This window comes from Euleptes europaea, chromosome 17 (assembly GCF_029931775.1).
Source record: "Euleptes europaea isolate rEulEur1 chromosome 17, rEulEur1.hap1, whole genome shotgun sequence".
Taxonomy (NCBI): Eukaryota; Metazoa; Chordata; class Lepidosauria; order Squamata; family Sphaerodactylidae; genus Euleptes; species Euleptes europaea.
Window position 1 is genome coordinate 15,888,570 of NC_079328.1, and position 18,083 is coordinate 15,906,652.

Sequence of the window (18,083 nt, forward strand, 5' to 3'; positions counted from 1 at the left end):
CGCGCCGATGCGCGTCACTTCCAGTTTACAACCGGAAGTGCCTCTTTGTGAGGGGCCTTTTCCTCTTAGTTTGAGTGGTAAAGCGGCCCTTTACCACTCAAACTAAGGGGAAAAGGCCCCTCGCAAGGAGGCACTTTCGGTTGTAAACCGGAAGTGCCGTGTACGCGTGCACATTTGCCCGCCGATCCTCATGTGGTCGGCGGGCAGAGGGGTAAATGGCCGGGGGTTTGCCCACCACCACCAGGCACCTGGCAACCCTACTTATATCAGTCTCAGTTTGATTAGCAACGCCATTTAATAAAACAAGTCTGTGAAGCTTTTTGTTTAGTCTTTTTGAAGAAAAATTCAAAACAAAAGGAGGGGGTAAAATTTACTTCCTTTGGGTTCTAGACAGTGTATAATAGTTGTAAAATCCAGGCATGCTTTTGAACAGAGTGGCAGGTTAGATCTTTTGGTTTAGTTCTCACTTCTGTAAATTGTAATGTATAAAACACCAGCAGATGGCGACAGAGATCTTCTTATGTCGGTCTCAGTTTGAATATTGAAACAGGTCTGTTTTGAGAGTCTTGAAAGAGGAAAAATATACAAAAAAAAACTACTTCCTTTGGGTTCTAGACTGTATATAATAACTGTAAAATCCAGGAGTGCTTTTGAAAAGAACGACAAGTTAGTTCAATTGATTTAGTTCCCACTTTAAGTTATAATATCCAAAACTTCTATGTTATTTAGTCTTTTAAAAAACCTTTAAAAATTCATACTAGGTTTAAACTCATCATGGGTAGTTGGTTAAACGCTGGAGAGTCTCTAATCATGGGTTTAATTAAATCCTCTATAATATCAGGAAGAAAGGTTGAAAGGGAAAAATAAAGTCTGCATTCACATTCAATGCGCTGTCACCATAGCAAAACGAAAGTAAAAAGATGGAGCGTATCTTGTTTCATAAATTAACTTAACTCCTATGTGATAAATTGCAGAGTTGAGAGTCTCCAGAAGTAAGGTTGCCAACTTCCATGTACTAGCTGGAGATCTACTATTACAACTGATCTCCAGCTGATAGAGATCAGTTCACCTGGAGAAAAACTAGGGTTGCCAGGTGCTCAGTGGTGGTGGGCAAACCCCTCTGCCCGCCGACCACCTGAGGGTCGGCGGGCAAATGTGCACACGCACACACACACCGCGTGCACGGCACTTCCGGTTGTAAACTGGTTGTAAACCGGAAGTGGTGCACACGCAACCCCGACCGCAGTCCCATAGCCTCTTGCCGGAGTAGAGAGGGGACCTGGCAGCCCTACTGGTAACCCTGAAGTTGCTTTGCTATAACTCTGTCACCTTGCCCAGAAAAGGTAAATTCGACGCTGGCAATAATTGGCCACGTTGTTTTCTAAGAATGATTTTTTTAAAAAGTTGTGGGCAGATCACAGTCCATTTTAGAGCCCAAAGAAAGATGCCCTAAGTTAGTGATTGGTTTCTAATGGCTACTGCAAACTCAATGATGTAATCTTTACATTATTTGAGTATCCAGGACGGGCAAGGCTCCAAAGTACAAGTGGTGGCCTTCATAGATCCAAGGATCCTGTTGTGATAACCAAGTCAAAGTGATCTATAAATGGAATGGACAATATACTTTCAAATTTAAGAGAAAGTTTTCAGTAGAACATAGGGTTGCCAACCTCCAGGTACTGGCTGGAGATCTGCTATTACAACTGATCTCCAGCCAATAGAGATCAGTTCCCCTGGAGAAAATGGCCACTTTGGCAATTGGGCTCGGTGGCATTGAGGTCTCTCCCCTCCCCAAACCCCGCCCTCCTCAGGCTCCGCCCCAAAAATCTCCCGGTATTTCCCAACCCGGAGCTGGCAGGCCTAGTCGAACATTTCCTAGGCATTTGTGTACTTTCTGTTTCATTTTCAGGCTTATGATGAATGGCTGCAGCAGTTTAAGGAAAAGGCTTCGGAAACATTGCAGCAGAAGAGTACAGTAACAGAATCCGTAAGTATTCGTAAGTAATCTCACATAGAGACTGTTCTACATGGAAGATAAATTGCATCCCTCTGCAATCAGAGGGAAATTGCATCCCTCTGCAATTAGGAATGCCTCCCTTAGAATACCCTATCTGGTGTAGGTACTTCTGTTGAGGGAGAACGTTTCCAAATTGGGTATTTGGTAGGATAATGCAGCAGGTCATGGAAAACCACTTAGGTTATATAAAACTGAGTCCAAGAAATAATGTATGCCAATTGATCATTAAAGTTAGACTGAACATCAAGAAGATTTTACATTACAGGGGTGTGTTGAAAATCGTATTAGATATTATGTGCCAAGAAACACAAAATTTGTTCCATAGTGTACTCTTGACAGGGAGGTGTAACCAGTCCTGACTCTCTGATAAGCATACCTGAATGATACTGAGGCTTCTGTCTTTCGCATAATATTTTGTAAATGTGCACCCAAAAATGTAATTTGTGAATTATATCTAAATTCTAGTACAAATATGGAAGAATAGTAGAGGGCTCAAGACAGAATTAAGTAAAATTGAGGATACCTGCCTAATTTTTATTATGCTCCTTTAGCTACAACTTTCCCTAAAAGCTAAAATGACTAAAGTGAGGTTACCGTTCTTTGGTCACGGTATGAGAAGACAAGAGTCACTGGAAAAGACAATAATGCTAGGAAAAGTTTAAGGCAATAGGAAAAAGGGGAGACCCAACATGAGATGGACGGACTCTACAAAGGGAGCCACGGCCCTCAGTCTGCAAGACCCGAGCAAGGCTGTTAACAATAGGACTTTTGGAGGACATCGATTCAAAGGGTCACCATAAGTCGGATCAACTTGACGGCAGCTTACAAAAATTAAAACTAAAGCAAAACCAACAACCTAAAATAACATCAAATAACCTAATCAGCAGAAGCCCAGTAAAGTGATTTTTAGAGAAACTGAACTGTCACCAAAAGCAAATGGAAAAAGAAAGGTTTTTATCTGGCTTTGAAGGGATTCCAATGTAGGCATCCAAATAAATCTATTGAAAGAGAGAGAAAGCATTCCACAATTCTGGGGCAGCAACAAAAAAGGATTTCCTTCTCATGGAGGGCAGTCTTGCTTCTATGTCAGATGGCATCTGAAACAACCTTTTTGATTGATAGATCAAAGTTAGACGCTATGGAAGGTTCTCCTGGGTACTCAAAACCCAGCCTATTATAAATTTAAAGTCAGTGCCTCGAACTGAGCCCAGATACAAGCAGGAAGATCTTTGCATCCAGCTCAACCCAGTAGCTGAGCAGTGTCATTTTGCACTAGCTGAAGGTTCCAGGGCCTTCAAGATCAGCCCCACATTAAGAGTGTTGCAGTACGACATCCTGGAAATCACCAAAGCATGAATGACAGCAGCCAGTCTCCATCTTCCAGTAGTGGGTGTTGCTGGTGTGTCATAGCAGCTACCATCCAGGAGCAAAGCCAGGTCCAGAAGTATTCCTAATTACAAACCTAATTGTCTCGTGCCTGGCACAGGAATTTCCCCCTCTATCGAGCCCTCTAGTCTCACCTGAGCTGCATTTCAGTTTGTTCATCCCCATCCAGTCCATTACTGCACAGTATTCAAGGATTGCTTTACCATTGCTTTACCAGTGTTTGATTAAAAATAATTGGTTTTCAAAAGCATACTCCCTTGCATCTTAGCTGAGTCTAAGGCATTTCACCTTGCCAATAAGAAGGCTCATCTAAATTTTTGGATTTCTAACCACAGAAGTAGTCTGGCGAGGAAAAAGTTCTGTTAAAGGGTATCTGGAAGAAGAGAGGTGAACATTTCCGATTTACGTCCTTAAACACTAAGGACCGATCCTCATTTAAGATCTTACTTTGTAATTGTTTACAGCTTGCTTTCCGAATACTATTCCTTGCAGCTTTCAGTCGCTCTAATGGGAGGGAGAATCTTTGGTCTAACCTACTAGTCCAGGTGAACACAGAGAGATCTGAGATTAACAACTAAAACATCAGGAGCTGTTGATGGCTCAAATAAGAGTACTGAAATACTGATGACTCTGCATACTGATAGATCACGATGGGTAGCTGTGTTAGTCTGTCAATAGCAGTAGAAAAGAGCAAGAGTCCAGTAGCACCTTAAAGACTATCAAAATTTCTGGCAAGGTACAAGCTTTTGTGAGCCACATCTCACTGTATCAGAAGAAATTTAAGGTGCTACTGGACTCTTGCTCTTTTCTACTGCATACTGAGGACACTGCGTGCCATATGTACAGCTGAACTTTTCTAGCAGTTTCATGTAAATGTTAAATAGCATGAGAGACTGAATTGAATGCTGGCTGTGGCTCAGTAGCAGAGCATCTGCTTGTCATGCCGAAACTCCCAGGTTCAATTCCCAGCATCTCCAGCTAAAAGGATCAGGTAGCAGGTGATCTGGCAGACCTGGAGAGCTGCTGCCAGTCAGACAGTACTGACCTTGATAGACCAACAAAATGTATGTGCCCTTTAAATGGATTAGAAGAAGAGTTGGTTTTTATATGCTGAGTTTCTCTACCTTTTAAGGAGAATCAAACCAGCTTACAACCTCCTTCCATTCCTCTCCCCACGACAGATACCTTGTGAGGTAGTTGGGGCCGAGAGAGTTAGGAGAGAACTGTGACTAGCTGTGATTAGCCCAAGGTTACCCAGCTGGCTTCAAGTGTAGGAGTGGGGAAACCAACCTGGTTCACCAGTTTAGAGTCCGCTGCTCATGTGGAGGAGTGGGGAATCAAACTTTGCTCTCCGGATTAGAGTCCACCACTCTTAACCATGACACCACACTGACTCTCAGGTGATAGAGCTGAAGTTAATAGACGCACATTAAATAGAGACATTTTGACTCTGGCATGACCTGGATAGCCCCCCGTTGATCTAACCGTATGTATTTTTCTGGCAAGGCCATAATAAAGTTGTTTGTTTGTTGTTTTGACCTGGATAGCCTAGGCCAGAGGTGGCGAACCTATGGCATGCGTGCCAGAGTGGGCACTCAGAGCCCTCTCTGTGGGCACGTGCGCCGTCGCCCCAGCGCAGAGTTCGCCTGAGTTCGTTACTAGAAAGCCAGAGGGACGCGGGGCTGGGCTGCTCCTCTCCCCCTCTCCACGCACGCCTGAGGGCATTTCTCACATCACCAGCCCTTCTGCCTAGCAGCCCAATGGGAGCGCAGGGTGGCTCACATGCGGCGTGAGGGAGTGGCGTGGACGGTAGCCTGTTGAGTGTGGCGAAGGTGATTCCCGTGGTGGGGTTGAAGAGGAGCTAGATTGGAGGGGAGCAGAGCGCTTGGGCCACAGCACGGGCTTTGCGGCGCCTCCCACCTTTCAGTGAAATTCCCTACTAAAAGAGGAACACCCACTCACCCAACATGTAATTAACCTGTGGAACACCTTGCCACAGGATGGCATCTAGCCTAGATGCCTTTAAGAGGGGATAACCTCAGTATTCAGGTTAAATTGCCGTGTTGGCACTTTGCAATAAATAAGTGGGTTTTGGGTTGCAGTTTGGGCACTCGGTCTCTAAAAGGTTCGCCATCACTGGCCTAGGCTAGCCCAATCTCGTTACATCTCAGAAGCTAAGAAGGGTCAGCCCTGGCTAGTATTTGGATGGGAGGCCACCAAGGTACTACAGAGTTGGGACGTGGAGGCAGGCAATGGCAAACCACCTCTGAATGTCACTTGCCTTGAAAACCCCTGCCAGGGGTCGCCCTAAGTTGGCTGCGACTTGACGGCACTTTCCACCACCGTGTTTTGATAGGGAGGGGAGAGAACGTGGCTTGGCCTCCCCTGCTGATTCTCCAGAGTTATTTGTTCTGTAGGTGAAATTCGGCACTTTGTCTGCTCTCGAGTTTGGCGTGCTAAGATGGGTATTGCACAGGTGGCCTGCGGGGGTTTGGAGAGTACATGGACCAATTTGGCCTCCAGGGCTGGTCCTGGGTGGCCCTCTGGGCACCTTTCGGCTCTGGTAAATGATCCTGTGAGTGATAATAGCCAAAGGGAAGGGCTGCAAGGCGACTCCATTGCAAGTTTATGAAAAAATTTCCTTTTAGGATCTGGAGCTTTCATTACGAGAATCAGATGAGGCCCGGCACACCCTGCAAGCAGAATGTGATCAGTATAGGACCATTCTTGCAGAGACGGTGAGTCAAATCATGTGTGCTACTCAGTTTGAATACTTAGGATGGGATCCAGAGACACTGAACCAGAGTTCTTCTTGTGCAGCTGGCTTTTTCTTCCTCCTCCTCCTCCTCCCTTCTTTTGCCATTTGCATCCCTTGAAAAGCCACTCCTGAGGGTTGGGGGACCCCCAAACAGTGTAAGCTTGGTACAAGGAGACTGAATTTGGAAGGGGGAATCTGCAGAAATTGGGGCCTTCCAATTGTGCAGGAGTTCTCTGGAGCCCACTGACTGGCTGTAATCCCTAGTGGCATGTGTAACTAGGGTTGCCAGCCTACAGGTGGGATCTGGGGATCCCCCAGAATTCCAGCTCATCTCCAGACTACAGAGATCAGTTCCACTGGAGAAAATGGACGGGATGGAGGGTGGACTCTATGGCATTATACCCCACTGAGGTCCCTGTCCTCCCCAGGCTCCACCCCCAAATCTCCAGGAGTTCCCTAACTTGGAGCTGGCAACCCAACTCCCCACCCCCACCAGTGGCCAGGGGGGCCCTGGCAACCCTATGTGTGACCCACACAAGATAGTTTTCCCCATGCCCTTGATTGTCAGGATAAGAGTCACATGTAGAGCTTCCTTTCTCAATAGAAGTGAACGGGAAAGACCCTGCATGCAGAAAAAAGGGCCATATGTGTTCTGGTATTTTCATACTCAGAAAGAGCTCTGGGTCAGGTTGGCTGCCCTCGGTTCATTGACTACACTGCTTCCAAAAAAACGTATCGTACCAGGGGTAGGGAATTGTCTAAAAAAAGGGAAATACTACAGTATTACTACTACTGGTACTATTGCTGCTGCTGCTACTTTTGAATAATATTAGTAAATAAGATAGCCTTTGCATAGCTGTGCGCAAAGCATTTCACGTAGATTCTCTCTCTGTAACCCTTCCAAATATCCTGCATGGCAAGTCATTGCAGTTCTCTCCATAGCATATAGAGGGTTGAGGCTAAGAGAGAGACACTTGCCTGAAGCTGCCTTACTCGTTTGTGGTCAGATGTTTTTTTTTTTTTAATACCGGTGCAAACATCCTCTATGAAAAAGATCCCAAATTTGGTAAGCGTGAGACTGTACTTCCTCAGATATTTATAGAATGTCTCCAACTTTGCACAGTTCATAGTCTCTGCTGGTTGTGGGGCGGGACCAAGCGTCATGCAGACCACGAAAGCTTGACCCCTGACTTCTGACAATCTTGAGATATCATAGGCAACGGCAGTTACCGTAAGTTAGACTGTGGACACCCGTGCCAATAATGGAGGATGAACACTAATTCCTGTGATCCATGATGTAGAAGAATAGGCACATGGGCTGCTTGGAGTTATCCCCCTCTTCAATGCCTCAAGCCAGTTGGCTAAGTCTGGCTAACCTGCATACCTGCATTCCTATGTCATGGGATATAAATACTGGAATACTGTGTACAGTTCTGGTCACCAAACCTGTAAAAAGGATTTTGCAGAGCTTGAGAAGGTGCAGAAAAGAGCAGCCAAAACGATCAAGGGGCTAGAGCAACTGCCCTATGAGGAGCGGTTAAATCACTTAGGGCTGTTTAGCTTAGAAGGAAGGCGGTTAAGGGGAGGTATGATAGAGGTCTATAAAATTATGCATGATATGGAGAGAGTGGACAGGGAGAAGCTTTTCTCCTTCTCTCATAATACCATCTGCTGAAGCTGGAGGGTGAGAGATTCAAACTACATAAAATGAAGTATTTCTTCACACAACACATAGTTAAATTGTGGAATTCCCTGCCCCAGGGTATGGTGATGGCTGCCAACTTGGAAGACTTTAAAAGTGGAGTGGACATGTTCATGGAGGAGAGGGCTATCCATGGCTACTAGTCAAAATGAATATTAGTCATGATGCATACCTATCCTCTCCAGGATCAGAGAAGCCTGCCGAATATATTAGGTGCTGTGTGGAACACAGGCAGGACAGTGCTGCTGCTGTCATCGTGTTTGTGGGCTTCCTAGAGGCCCCTGGTTGGCCACTGTGTGAACAGACTGCTCGACTTGATGGGCCTTTGTCTGATCCAGCATGGCTTTTCTTATGTTCTTATAGTCTTATATGTTAAACCATAGTTCTCAATAAGAGAAGAAAAAATGCAAGCCTTGTGGAAACCCAAATTCATGCCCTTTTTTCCTTAACCACAGTTGCATGTACTATTCGAATGCAGCCTTATGGAGCAATGGCTTATTTTTTGTGGCAATGCCTGGCCAAATATTTTCAAGTGTATCTTCATGATCCAGCATGAGAAACTTAAAAAAAAATGAAGTCTGAGATTCTCAGGAAGCTGCATGCCACATGGCACCCCAAGCCACACAGAGGTCCCTTTGCAGCAGGCCTTTGTGTTGTCTGTTGAATATATGGTTTCTTTCTGTTCCCTTTCATTCCTTTCTCCACTGATAGGAAAGGATGCTCAAGGACTTGCAGAAGAGCGTGGAGGAGGAGGAGCAGGTGTGGAAAGCCAAGCTGACTGCATCTGAAGAGGCACTTCAAAAGGTACCTGCTGAATGTGTGTGTGTGTGTGTATAGTCAGCTATGCGAAGTAGTTTTGCCAGACTGATTTGAATTAAGAAGAAAATGACCTTCCTCCAGCTACTGATCTAAGAGAAAAACAACATACCATACACTGCCCAGTTTGGCTTCAGTTCGCTCTGGGTTTGCTTCATCTACAATTAATCTCCAGTTTTTATAATATAAGAACTACAAGTTGAGTATCCCTTATCTGGACATCCCATATCCAAACTGACCCGAAAATTGCACCCTTCAAGGTGGCATGCAGGCAGATCTGTTCACCCTGGCCTCTCCTGACTTCCGAGGGGCTGGGCAGCGCGGATCTAACTTGCAGCCCAGCTTTTCCAAAATCTGGAGAGGCCGGGCGGCATGGCTGAGAGTCAGACCGAACTTTGACTACGGCAGGGAGGGTAGCTAAACTGAAGTCTAGGCTCTCTCGCAGCTCACCCAGACTTCAGTTTAGTTTCCCTCCCCGCCGCAGTTGAACTTCAGATCCAAAATACGGACCACTTCTGGTCCCAAGCTGTCCAGATGTGGGATACTCAACCTGTAGTATGTGTATATTTACTTCAACTTTCTATGAGGCTCTTGTGTTTTGGTTGGTGTGGGAGAGAGAGCCAAATTAGTGCTGACTTACGTTGTCTGAGAGAGAGCACGCTCTGTGCTGCTTTGCGCCACAGTGGTTTGGTGTGACCCAAGAGCTTTTGCACTGGGCACGCATTAACTTAGCGAATCTGCAAAGAGCTTCCTTAATGACCCTGTTCAGTCTGTCACATACAGCCCTTTTACCAGCAATATTTCCTCCCCCCCGCCCATTCTTCCTGCCCTTCGTTCTTTAACACCCAGCCTGAGAAGTTATATGAAATGCAAAAGCTAGCTTTTACCTGGTACTTCTAAAGGTACTATGCTGCTGTTTATATTGGAAGTCCAAAATAGGATAAATGAGTAGACAAACAAGCAGGAATCTGACAATTCATGGATCTGTTAGGTACAGAAGAGGAAAAAAGGAGGCTGTTATGAGGCACCTAATGGTAGAGTATTTCTTAAAAACACAGATACTGCAGCTTGGTGGAGAGCAAACCTTTGTACTTAGATGGACTCACATTCTAGCGGTATCTGAAGAAATGAGCTGTGGCTCATGAAATCTCATACCCTGCCAGAGATTTTGTTAGTCTTTAAGGTGCTACTGGACTCTGGCTCTTTGTACTTAGAGGCCATTTTTGCATGGTAACTAGCAGCGCGTTCCAGGCTGAATTGCCCCGCATATTTTTTTGAATTTTGCACGCTGAACCGTCATTCCAGAAGTGCCTGCGAAGCCGGCACATACCTGCTTCACATTACTGAAGAGCCCATTTAACGCGACCTTTGGTGTTTCCCGGGAAGAATCCCCCGCAAGGAACAATGCAAAACAACAGAGGCGCGTTAGCTATGCATATGCTAATAGTATTCAAAAATTACCTCGTGCTTAATTAACAGAGTTAAGGGGAAAATGCAAGCACTGATGGCTACGAAGCAATTCAACATACACTTTATATATATTTACAATGTTTACAACTTGGCGGTTGTATAAACCCAAATAAAATTATTGTAGAACAGAACAAAATACAATTAAGTTCCGAAATGTGTTGGAAGTTTCACCGGGTAGATTCTACCGATGCATACCGAATAGGAGCGTCACTTGCAGGCATGAATCGGCGCGCGGCTCTTCATGCCTGCAAGTGACGCTCCTATTCGGTATGCATCGGGAGAATCTACCCGGTGAAACTTCCAACACATTTTGGGACTTAATTGTATTTTGTTCTGTTCTACAATGCATATGCTATGCAAACAGGAACAAAGGAGCAGGTGAGCGGGGGTGTAGAACCTCCTTTTGCATCTGGACAGTGAAAAGGCATTTTTAAAGTCGCATTTTTTAAAAAAAGCTTTGAGCGAGCATCAAAATTGACCATGCAAAAATGGCCAGAGAGATTGAGAGAAGCAGATTTGAAGACAACTCAGCAGGATGAAAACAGGAAGGGTGTTGGTGTGGCACTGATCCGATAGGCAGCCTACTCAAATGCTTTGGGAGCAGAGAGTGCATTTCGCCCTTTGTGGCTGATAATATCGAGCTGGGTCAGGTTGGTCAAGTGGATCTGGAAGGTGATAAAGCTCCTCTTGGCAGGAGGGTATATAGTGCCAACCATTTTGAAATAGACAGTATTGGGGCCCCTCCTGAAGAGTCTGCCCGTGGACCTGAATGACTTAAACAGGGGCCAGCATTCCATTTTGGGGGCAAAGCGTTTAAGGTGCTGGTGGTAATAACTACACAGCTTTGGACTATCTTGGAGGAGACCCATTTTGGTCCACATTCAGGCCTGGGTTGGGACAGAAACATCTTTGGTTGCCCTGACTGATGACATCTGGCCAGGAGAGTGAGCTTTCCCGGACCTCTTAACAGCTTTCAGTACCATCAACCAAGGTATCCTTCTGGATAGGCTGGCCAGGTTGGAAGTAGGGGGCACCATGCTTCAGTGGTTCCATTCTTACTTCACTGATTGTTCCCAGAAGGTTGTTCTGGGGGACTGTTGCTTGGCCCTGTGGCATTTACTCTATGCAGGGCTGCAGGGATCTATCTTGTCTCCCAAAGTGACCAGAGACAGGGCTTTGGCAGGGTTGGTGACTCACCTTTGGAAAACATTCCACCTTGAAGCTCACCTGGCATTTTCCTTTTTTAGATGCCAAGCTGCAACTTGTCTTTTTACCCAAGCATTTGTTTAAGGTGTTTTTGACAGCTCTGTGTTTTAGGAGTTATTTGTGACATATAATTTCCCCTTCTAGTGTGTATTAAAATAATGTTACTCAGGCTTTATTACAATAAGTATGCCCATTTTGTCCAGATCAAGTAGACTCCCTAGCCCACATTGTTATAGTATGTCCACAAAATAATAATGCATGAAATAAATACATTGCTCCCTGGATAAAACAGCTAAAGACACTTTCTGAGAAGCAGATACTGCGTTATCTGCTGTCAAGTTGATCGGTCAGTTGCGTGAGAGATGTGGCAACTTTTCTCTCTATAGTGTCAAGGAAAAATTAAATTTCATTTCCCCTTTTTTAAAGTGTGAAATGGTAGATGAATAACTAATGCCTGTTAAATCTAGGAAAGGAAAGGAATCAGTATGGCATTTGCGTACACAGTTGTTGTGGGATGTTACATACTATTTAAACCAGGACTGAGGCACAGGAGGTAGAAGTACAAAATGGATTTGTTTATTTCTTTCTTGGTAGGGTTTAACTCAGGTTTTGAAACAGCTGTTGATTGAATGGTACTGTATCAGTGCTGTGTTCTGAAGTAAATGTTTTCTTTCTCAGAGATATTTTTTTTTCTTACGGAAGGGTTTATATGCAATTTAACCAAATCTCTTCGGAGTGTAGAGGCATCTGTGACGGACTGATAGCTACTCCAGTGAAACCCTATATAACAGAAGCAACTTTTAAAGAGTTGATCGAATCAGCCAGACATTCCAGTCATAGCAATACCAGAGTAAATAGTCTGCTTCTTCTTGAAGGCAGACTTCCTCCCAATTAAGATGATGTTTCTTTAGCAATCTTAAATAATCAACCTGTCTGCTCACCATGAGACAGACCCACAGAATCCCCTCCATGGTCAAACTCTTTTCCTCTCCCAAATAGTTGACAGTTAGCTCCCAGTTCTTCCCTGCCCTCTCATCATTTTAACATCCTCCCTCCTGATTAGCTGTTACTAAGGCTCTGCCCATTCAAAGCTTGGTGATGGGATTGGTACATCACTCAAAGACAGGCAAGGGCAGCCACCTGTCTGGCAAAGTTCCATCATTTTTGGTCTGTTTTATGGTCTGCTTCTAGCCTGACAACAATTTTATTAAGATAATTGTAGGCTCAGCATTTTTTTTTGTGCCCTGGCATTAGTGGCTTGTTTGATTTTATTGTATTGTTTCAGTTGTGAACTGCCTTGACCTGGTATCTGGAGAGGCAGTTTTTAAATAAATGAAACTTCATATTCAGATGATAGCTTACAAGAGTAATGTACACTACATTATAGCTTTCTGGAGTGCAATAAATATAATAGGAATTCTAGATAGGATGTGTGTGTTGAGAAAATTTTCTCTGGGACTTGAGATCCTCTGCACCCGTTCTCTAATTTCCGATCCTTGGTGGTGGGTTGCTTTGTTTAGTCCCAGAACCAAATGAAGTGCCTTGAAGAGGATGTGGAGAAGTTCAAGGTGGAACTCCAGAACACAAGCAAGGTATGGGGGCATTTCATAATTCCGAAGGGAGTGCTGGAGTCCTGAGGCAGCTGGATTCTTTTGCCAGGTTGTGAATTGGACTTTGTTCATATCCTTGAAGTGTTTACAAAGTGGTTTGAGAATTTGTGAGCGGTTAAAAGCTCAAGAACCTGGCGATTCTGGAATTGTTAATATATAACTGCTCTAGTTCTGGCTTGGAAATGACTCAAAGGGAAACATCGGTTTCAGTGGTCTAAGATTAGAGCCATTGACCTTCACACAGATTACAAAATTATGGATATCTAGAAAAATGTGAAAACGGGATATTTTACCTCTCCCCTTTGAAATGTGGGACATGGAGTCTGCTTTATGCTGGTATTTAGCACTCTATCATAGAACAAGGAGAAGCACAAGCTGGAAGGAATTCAGAACTGAGAGAGTTCATAATCATGGGGGAGGTACATGACTGCCAAGCACATGTTAATACTCACAGAATGCCAGCTGTCTCTTTCTAGTTTTCAAATAATGTGAAAAATTTTCATTGTATTTCTGGTCCAACAGTTAAAAGAGTACACATCCCTTTTGGAAGCACAGCTGGAAAATCATTTGGTGACGGCCAACTCAGAAAGTCAAACTTACACCAAAAAAGTGGAAGAGGTAAATATTTGTCTCTTCTGGGAGCTACAGAGGAGGGTGGGAAAGAGTGGGTTTGGAGCAGTGGGCAGAATTAGTTGCCTAAATTAAGGCTGAGAATCAGACCCATGGGAGGTTGACTATTGTATTCTGCTCTCAGCGAATCCTTCGATGAAGTAGTGTGGTTCTTGATTATGATTCTTCCTCTTGGTCTGTGGGAAATGTCACATTGTACACTTTGTAGGAGCCCCATGGCGCAGAGTGGTAAGCTGCAGTACTGCAGTCAAAAGCTCTGCTCACGACCTGAGTTCAATCCCAACGGAAGTCGGTTTCAGGTAGCCGGCTCAAGGTTGAGTTAGTGTTCCATCCTTCCGAGGTTGGTAAAACGAGTACCCAGCTGGGGGTGTGGGGGGGGAGGTAGTTGTGAATTTCCTGCATTGTGCAGGGAGTTGGTCTAGATGAACCTGGTGGTCCCTTCCAACTCTGATTCTATGATTTTCAGTCACATCGTAGTACAAAGTTGTGACCATCTGATCTTCTCGTTCATTGTCAGTTTATATGATTTTAATTTTTTTTTAAGTTAGAACAGTTCTTATCTGAATCTCGAGAACAGCTGAATGCAGCAAGAGCAGAAGCTCTCAGACAAAGCCAGGAGTTTGCACAGGTAACTAACTGGTTTTTGTTACGCTTTTCCTTCACAATAAGAGCATAACTTTTATAGGCTGTTGATGAGGCAGCACTGATGTTCACACATTCAAAGGGATGCAATGGAGATGAAAATGAGCTGGGAATCAGCAAGGCATAGATTTTTGTTTTAACTGCTTGGCTGACAGTGAAAGATCTCTTGGGGTTTTTAAAGATATGATAAATAACTGACACTGCACTCCTTGTCCAGAAGCAAGAAAGTGAGGTGTCTGTTTCTCAAGCTGAGATTTGTAAAACTCATTTGTACAATCCTTATTCAGCACTTAACGCTGTAGAATTAAGCCAAATCAGGTGAGATTTTAAGGACACTGGACAGGCCTCCTGTCTCTCTGGGTTTTTTTTTTTTTTGCCATTACAGCTGACCTGTGGCGACCCTGTAGGGTTTGCAAGGCAAGTGATGTTCAGAGGTGGTTTGCCATTGCCTGCCCCCCCACACGTCATGACTTTGGTATTTCTCCACATCATGACCCAAGTGTTCCTTGGAGGTCTCCCATCCAAATACTACTCAGGGCCAACCCTGCTTAGCTTCTGAGATGTGACGAGATCAGGCTAGCCTGAGCTATCCAAGTCAGGGTCCAGTCTCTTTAAAACTCTGCAAATAATTTTGGATTGGGACTTTGGGGTTGGATGAAGAGAAACTCTCCTCCCTTTTCCTGATGTTAATCAACTCTGGACATCTGGGGGGGGGGGGAAAGAAAGGTTAACACCTCATTAATCAACCCCCCAGTTGCTATTTGTTTACAGGGGCAGGAGATCTGATGACAGATCTTGTCTAGTTTGGTGCCTCTCTCTTTCCCTGGCCTTTATGCACTGACTACATACAACTGTTATGCAATGTTCAAAGTGTACAAGTAAGAGTCATGGAAAAGGCATCTGGACAGCAGCAAAATGCTCTGGGTTGTGTCTGCCTTATATGGGCAGAGAGGCAATGTTGTAAGCAAAGCTTGTTCCAAGGTAATTAACAACCATTATTGGCCAAGTGACAAAAAGGCTCTATCGTCGGTGATCCAGATGAATATGACCATGACTGTGATGCTGAAATTTTGCGAGACAGTTTTCTCTGAAGTGAGAGATCATGTTGCCAATAGTGCTCAAAAATGCTCATACAGGAATTGAATGATTAACAATGCTTCTGTATTTCATTGCATGTGTGTAAAATAAAAATTTACAAATGGAAATAAATATAAGCAAAGTATGTCCAATAGCTCTGGTTTGCAATGCAAAACTGCACTGTCCAGGAGAATGTAGTTTTGTGTAAATGTTAAAATAAGCTTTACACGCTTCTAAACGTAAGAAACAGTCACCAAACTGTTGCCGATATGTAGATACGTAGATGGACTAGGATACAGATTCTCCAACAAGGAAGCATGTTTGTTGCATGACATTTGAATCCACTTCGATTCCTTGTAAACAAGGAACTTGGTTTTCCTTCAGAGTTGGCTGTAGAATTATCATTTTGGGCAGAGCAAACCTGAGATTCTTAAATGTAAGGATGTGTCACTGGCAACCAAGATCAAGATAATTCATGCCATCTTATTCCCTATGACTATGTATGGGTGTGAAAGCTGGACAATGAAGAAAGCTGATGGGAAGAAAGTAGATTCCTTTGAAATGTGGTGTTGGAGGATTGTTACAGATATCGTGGACTGCCAAAAAGACAAATAAGTGGGTTTGAGATCAAATCAAGCCTGAACTGACCCTAGAAGCTAAAATGACTAAACTGAGGCTGTTGTACTTTGATTGCTTTATGAGAAGACAAGAGTCACTGGAAATGACAATCATGCTAGGAAAAGTTGAAGGCAGCAGGAAAAGAGGAAGACCCAACAAGAGATGGAGTGACTCAATAAAGGAAGCCATGGCCCTCAATTTGCAAGATCTGAGCAAGGCTGTTAAGGATACGACGTTTTGGAGGACATTGATTCGCAGGGTCGCCATGAGTCGGAAGCGACTTGATGGCACTTAACACACACACAATCCTGAGTGGGGGGCTGGTAGTTAGAAGATGGCCAGGGATGCTGCAGTCGTGCCGACTCCGGAGAGGCTTCCTGGCCCCCCAAAATGGGTTAAAAATATAGGGCACATTGACACAGCCCAAATAATGTACTTTCAATGTGGATTTTATTGTGTGAACTGGCAAAATCCACTTGCAAACGATAGTTAAAGTGCAGTGAAAGTAGATTGAAAGTGCATTATTTGGGCTGTGTGAAAGTGCCCTATAGTTTTAAGAAAACCCCATGAAACTCCTCCTTTGGGTTTCACAGGGCTAACCGCCTGCAAGAAGGGTTGTCCCCGGCTGACAGGGCTTAGGGAGCTGACTAACGCCCCGGGAACACCAACGCAAGCACTTGCACTGGGAAAACATGGCTGAGCAGGCAGCGCCGGCACCCAAGCCTCGCGCTGCTGCATTGTTCCCTGGAGCCAGCGTTAATCTCCCTACTCCAGCGTTCATGCCACTTTGGATAGTGCAAGTGGTACGGATGCCAGTGCTGGGGTCATGCCGAATCTTAAGCGGCTCCCCCCTCCCCCCACTCAGGATTGCTCGGTTAATATTTCTTTTATAATTCCTCCAATATATGTGCAACGGTACAGGTTTTTGAATTCAAGGAATTATGACTTTTCACAGGTTGGGTCTGGGTTTCCAACCTGACTTTCAGACTGCCCTGCCCACAGAGTTGAGATGGCCGGTGACTAACTATAGAGCACCTCCTGTTTGGAGTGCCCTCCTCCTTGAGGTTAGCCTGGCACATACTACACTGGGAGACAGCGTGGTGTAGTGGTTAAGAGCTGTGGTTTGGAGCAGTGGTCTCTGATCTGGAGAACCGGGTTTGATTCCCCCACTCCTCCACATGAGTGGCGGGCGCTAATCTGGTGAACTGGATTTGTTTCCCCACTCATACACACGAAGCCAGCTGGGTGACCTTGGCCTAGTCACAGTTCTCTCTGAACTTTCTCAGTCCCACCTACCTCACAAGGTATCTGTTGGGGAGGGAAAGGAAAAGTGACTGTAAGCTGGTTTGATTCTTCCTTAAGTGGTAGAGAAAGTCAACATATAAAAACCAACCCTTCTTCTTCTTGCCAGGCCAAAAGATTTTAAATCTAGTCTTTTAGCCCAGGTGTTTTTGATCTATTTTAGCTGTTTTATGGTCTGCTTTTAGCTTGAGGGCTGTTTGATTTTAAGCTGCTTAGTGTTTGATTCGTGCTGTTTTTATGCCCTGGCCTTGGATTTATTGTTTTCTTCTAGCTGTGAGCTGCCTGAGCAGCCTCCTCTGTGTCGTCCTACTTGTTCACGATGACGGCTGAAGAAAGAAGAAAAGCCACTGCCTGAACTTATTCTTGAGGGATTTGTCTCCGGTTACCCCAGGGTAACCACCTTGCCCCCCAAAAAATCTGCTAGTATCTGAATTGCAATGACTCGTTCATTTCCCCCCTATACAGTTAAAAGCCCAGCTGGACCAAACAGAAGCAAATTTGCACAATGAACGTGTTCTGAGGGAGACCTTGGCAGCGCAGCTTGAGGAAGTAAGTTTAATTATGGGTGGGCTTCTGTTACGTGGCCATAGAATGCCGTGGACATAAAAGACCTCAGTCCAGGACCACCTCTTGTGTAAGGTTCTGTCTGGCCAAGGGACTGTGTGCTGCTGCTGGCCGTTCCTCAATGGTTGTTTATGCATGGGTATTTTACATAAGAAAGGCCCTGCTGGATCAAACCAAGGCCCATCAAGTCCAGCAGTCTGTTCACACAGTGGCCAACCAGGGGCCTCTAGGAAGCCACAAACAAGACGACTGCAGCAGCACCATCCTGCCCGTGTTCCACTGCAC

The 18,083-nt window shown here is 44.8% G+C and overlaps 1 protein-coding gene across 1 annotated transcript in view; it reads left to right on the top strand.

The window, feature by feature from the left end:
* Positions 1-18,083, top strand: part of RRBP1 (ribosome binding protein 1) — a 50,780-nt gene that overhangs the window by 29,138 nt on the left and 3,559 nt on the right. The window contains exons 13-19 of the mRNA XM_056862466.1: positions 1,910-1,987; positions 6,052-6,141; positions 8,575-8,667; positions 12,876-12,947; positions 13,488-13,583; positions 14,140-14,223; positions 17,700-17,783. Of these exons, the coding sequence (XP_056718444.1) occupies positions 1,910-1,987; positions 6,052-6,141; positions 8,575-8,667; positions 12,876-12,947; positions 13,488-13,583; positions 14,140-14,223; positions 17,700-17,783 (597 nt within the window). The remainder of the gene's footprint in view (positions 1-1,909; positions 1,988-6,051; positions 6,142-8,574; positions 8,668-12,875; positions 12,948-13,487; positions 13,584-14,139; positions 14,224-17,699; positions 17,784-18,083) is intronic.